This window comes from Aplysia californica, unplaced genomic scaffold (genome assembly GCF_000002075.1).
Source record: "Aplysia californica isolate F4 #8 unplaced genomic scaffold, AplCal3.0 scaffold00745, whole genome shotgun sequence".
NCBI classification, from domain to species: domain Eukaryota; kingdom Metazoa; phylum Mollusca; class Gastropoda; order Aplysiida; family Aplysiidae; genus Aplysia; species Aplysia californica.
Window position 1 is genome coordinate 221,720 of NW_004798015.1, and position 5,126 is coordinate 226,845.

A 5,126-nucleotide genomic window follows, 5' to 3' on the forward strand; every position below is an offset into this window, starting at 1 on the left:
GAATTGGTAAAGTGCACGCAGACACTTAGTTTAGAGACAATACAATAGTGCAACATTTTGAGCTACAATGGGCTTATTGTCATTATTGGCATGTTGTAAATAAAACAGTGATTGTTTTCAATATCACGAAGTTTGCTCCTCTCCTTTTACGTGACTAATATATCTTGGTCTTATTCTGAATTACCCTCCACTGTAAAACACAACTGTGGACTTCCGTCTTAGCTTTTTTGTCTTGAAACTGCGGGAAGCAGAGGACTTAACCCAGAAGACAAGAGACTTAATATCTTTGATAAGTATGCACAGAATGCTTAACATTTCATATAATTCCACGCATTTACAAAACTGACCTGCGCAAGAGATTTGCTTTTTATTAATTGATAATGCCCAAATGAGTACAAAGGGTAATGGCGTTCATAGCGTTTTCTTGTTAATATTAGAATGCAGTATCACAGGGGGTGGATGGAATTTGACTTTTTTGTTGACTTTCCTCTGGAAACAGGGAAGTCCCAAAGAGAATTTACGCACGAATACAATATTTCGATAGCTCTGACTGTAACAGAAAACATCTCTTCATATTTAAATGTATTACAAAATAATCTCTTCATAACAGGGTGAATCATTTTGAACAACAAATAACTGTTTGGCATGTTTAAACTAAAGACACCAAAACCTTTTGATGCAACCTTACAGCAATCAGCAAAGGGTTTCGTTGGGTGACTTCATTTCAGAAACAAGCAGTACTCACCGTACATCTTTCCTTCATCTGATAGGATGATTTTTCGCCTGCCACAAGGTGGATATATGGCAAGTGCCTCTTGGAAGCTCTGTTCGATGTCTGGACTCCATACCCCCTCCGCATCTGATAATTCATCCCCGGAATTGTTTCCTTTGCCTTCACTGCAGTTGCTGAGAGTGTCATGAGCACCTGGGTTCGGGTTTTCCCCTGCCGTAGTGTTCCATGCGGATGACATGCCTCACACGGCACCTGCAAAACAGAGATGGTTGAGTGACAATTTCTTCAGCACATCATAATCTTCACGTTTTGGTTTTAATTTCTTTTTGAATTCTCTGAAATAACTGACTTAAAAGAAGAAAAAAAAACCCCCAAACCAAGCTCTCTGGAAGCAAACATGACATCCAAATCAGTAACAAAGAATAATAATGACATGAGTGACTGTGAGTTTTCAGATTATATCGTCCTTCATGATAGCACTGTAATTATAGCAAAAAAACAACATCGGGAAGGGACATCTTTGATTTTTCTAAAAGAGAAAGGTTCATAGTCTATCATTACCTTGCAACAAAAATTATCGAGGGCTCATTTCTAATGATGTCAAGGAAGTAGCTAATCAGGTAAGATGTGCCGCAATTTGAAATGTAAGCTGGCTCAACAGTTAAGAGGTACTGGTACCTCATAAATAAATTAACCAAGTACAATGAACTTTACAACAATAACCACCCTCCATTTCCCTACCATGTAAGTAAGAAGGTTGTCCTGATTTACAAACCATTTCCACATGATACTGCTGAGACAGTTGCGTTTGCTACTTGGTCTCTGCTACATAATAACTTAAATAAATATTTTATGCCAAACATTATATATATGAGCTACTAATATTGGATATTAACCCCAGAGTTAATCTACTATGTAATATTGTCTCTATCAAGAAAGTAAATTCAGTAAACTTTTCCCTCAATCATTGGAGTAAGCTAATTGCTTGAACAAAGGCAGTGGTCCTCAGAAGATCCTTGGATGCGCCCATTGAGTTTGTCACTTGGAGAGAAGTACTGTACGGCCATCCTGCATTCTGGAGAACACCACGAAGGCAGCAATATTTTTATGACAGATGCTCAGGATTCATCATGATGTCACCATTGCATGAGGTACATTCACGGCGGACTCGTTGACCTTGAATTGACAACATTTTAATTTTATTATGTGGGAGTTCAACCACGTCCTGTCCATTTCCGTAGTATGATTTGAAATAATAAAAGACCTAAAACAAGAAAATTCTGGTACCCATTAAAAGTTTTTTATGCTACTCACTACACTTCACGTCTTTTATTTTCCTTTTCCTTTAACGCTTTACCATCATATTTTGGGGGAAATTCGAAGAAACTGGGTGGTAAACATCGCCAATCGGCAAGATGAGGCAGCAAAGCGTTAAATAAATTACAAAAATACACAGGAAAAATTTCCACTTGATCCTTCCCCCCACCCCCCTCCTCCCCTCCAAATATGAGAGAGGTTTTCACAATATCAGTTCTGTACACTGATAGCGCCAGGAGATTATTTTTTAAATAAATATATTAACCATTCAGAAACATTATAACACATATTTAATGATATTTTCTTCAAGAATAACTACAGTTGAAACTGCCCAAGACGGTCACCCATTATTATCGAAGAGAAAAGTTGTCTTTGACAGGTGGGCATCTTGGACAATATTAATATATCATAATATTTAATTTTTAAAACGCAAGGGGGAAATGGGCAGTGATCGTTTCTTGTACAGGTTATTGTCTCCGATAGCTGGCTATTAGAGCAAGTTTGAAAATGTAGGTATTATTTTGACGAGGACACGCATCGCCCCCTTCCACCCAATAATTTAAAAAAGTGATTGGACACGCTTAAAAGCCACGACTAGGAATTCAAACAAGTACAGTAGGATCAAAATGATGCTAATTGATGGAAAACAAGCCAGTTTGTGATTTTCTTTGACATACCTACTTATCATAGGAGAAAATCAATGAAATATGACTGCGAGTTAAAAACCTTAATACATTATTTCGTGAAGTATTCTCTGACATGCACGTATGTCATACAGAATAATGCCAAAGTTTAACACTGACTGTTACTTTCAGTGTCTTCTTTCTTGCAATTACACCTCAAGTTAAATTTCAATCAATCAATGATATTTTTGCAACTTTGAGGAGAAAACTACAATCTGTGACAATTTTCTCCTGTTTTCAAATTATAATGAAGAAGAGAAGGAGCCGAGTTACTTAAAAAGTTCTAAAGAAAGGAAGCACAGAAATGATTTTCATTCCGTTCAAATTTTGTTGTGGATAATGCAGGGAAGATGGACGGATGGAATAATTGATTATAATGCCATACACACCCTCTTTTGGTAACAGGTCACTTTTCATTTAGCAGCCTACGCCGTTTCAGCTGATGGAATTTAAAAGTCTGAACTCAAAGAATATTTTTACAGTTCAGTAGAAGTTTGTTGGTAGTTGGAAGGGGAACAAAACTTGATAACAACATTGGCAAGATATGATTTTTAAAAGTCGAAGGCATGAACTAGATCTAGATTTAGAATCTGGACTCTTGACCTCTAGATCTAGATTTAGAATCCCAACCCATGGTCAGTACTCTAACTAGAATCTAATTTACACGAATCTGCTGAGATCATTCATAAAAAAGTAAAATAGACACAGTTTTTTGATGACTGGCCAGTCTCTTCTTTCAGTAACACCTGTATGAGGGACTGTGGCCGTGGGTTGGGGCACTGTTGGACTCTGATACAGTTGTAAGAAAATCACCACAAGATTTATCAGAGATTCATGAAATCTAGACCTCCATACTGAATTTACATCACTGAATCTAGATCTAGATCTAGATTCTAGATCTAGAGTCTAGATCTAGTCTCATCTGGAATCTATTTCTTACTTTCATATGGATTTAATTTAAAGAGATCATACAGATGAAGATCTCTTGAAACTAAAGTTTAAATTTAGAGTTAAAAAGAAGATAAAAGAGGTGTGTTTAGGCAAGAGAGTTACCTGAAAACAATCAGATCAGCATAATAACAATAATTCTAGCGACTATTACCTCTACATTACACTGATAGGAAGCTGACAAGAGAGACAAATGATACAGGCAATCTTTCTTTCTTTATTTGAAATTGAACACAGGTGACGAATCCTTGATCTTGGTACTGGGCTTGTTTCATTTTCCAACAAACAGCTGCAGTCTGCAGTAGCAGGACCAAGTCCATGTAAACCGGAAAACTAACCTGGCTGGTGGAAACTGCAGCAGCCATATTCACCATCACTGCTCCCATGCGTAAACTGGGTCACACTTTCAAGTAATATACTTCCAAAGTAATTTTCATAAGTCTAATTCACCAAATCTTAAGCTTGAGTAAGATTTCACAAGGTTATCCGACAGTCCGCAGCACCTAAGAAATGCAAGGTGTGATATCCGGAAGTTCGATCTTCAAGAATGACAAGCATCTCAGAGATTCGAACCGCGCATGGACATTGCGATCATTCCCTTGCATATTATAGCCCACAGAAGCCGATTTACAAGAAACTATCGATATTATTGATACATACTAACCTTTACAGACCTCCAGAATGTGTTTTTAGTAGTTTTGAATTCAATTCAAGAAAATTCAAGAGTTCTGGAACTTCGTAACTGGTATGCTAGGTATGACACAAAGAATCCAGACAACGTAGCTGCTTACTGCGCATCGGTTTTGCGCAAGTGCTGGCCGGACGCACGATGAGAAAGTTGCGATAGTTTGTAAACAAATATTCATTATGGCATTTCACGTCAAAAATCGTGTACAATTGACAACTAAGTGCAAAAATTTAGAGCGTATGCATTTCATAAGTTGAAATGAAAACTCCTTGCACAATTTTTACAGGGAAAAATGTTTAAAAGTTTCTTCACATGGCCGCTGTTCTGTTTTACTCCCCCGTGTATGCTATTTTTAGAACCAGCGTTTCCAACAGGTCCTCCAATGACTCATGTCGTTCATCGCTGACCCTACCCACCCCCAAACGAGCAAAAGGTTTGTGGGCGGAGCAATCGCTCCATGAGGTTTGACTGACAGCTTTGGTCTTATCGTGGAAAGATTTGTGGAACAAAGAGTTTAAAACAATACTTTTTCGATCTTTCGTTAAAAATCTACCGATAATCGTCTCATCTTTCAAACTAATCTGAAAGTTTTACTTGTAATGACCTACCGCCGCCACTGCACCAGGCCACTCAATTCCCGCTTTCTCACACTCGTTATCTCCATCATGAATGCTACAAAAACAATCTCATAAAAATGAACTGCTCGCCTGCTCTAGAAATCTACTTCTTTCTGTTATATCCACACATTTCCTATGGA

At 37.7% G+C, this 5,126-nt stretch overlaps 1 protein-coding gene across 1 annotated transcript; it reads right to left on the bottom strand.

Annotated features, from left to right (window-relative positions):
- Window positions 1-745: 745 nt before the first annotated feature.
- LOC106013253 (transcriptional enhancer factor TEF-3-like) lies at window positions 746-4,850 on the bottom strand (the record flags this gene model as incomplete). Its single annotated transcript, XM_035972572.1, is given in 2 exon segments — window positions 746-985; window positions 4,346-4,850. A coding segment is annotated over 1 exon segment (226 nt), but the record flags the coding sequence as incomplete, so codon positions are not given.
- Window positions 4,851-5,126: the final 276 nt, after the last annotated feature.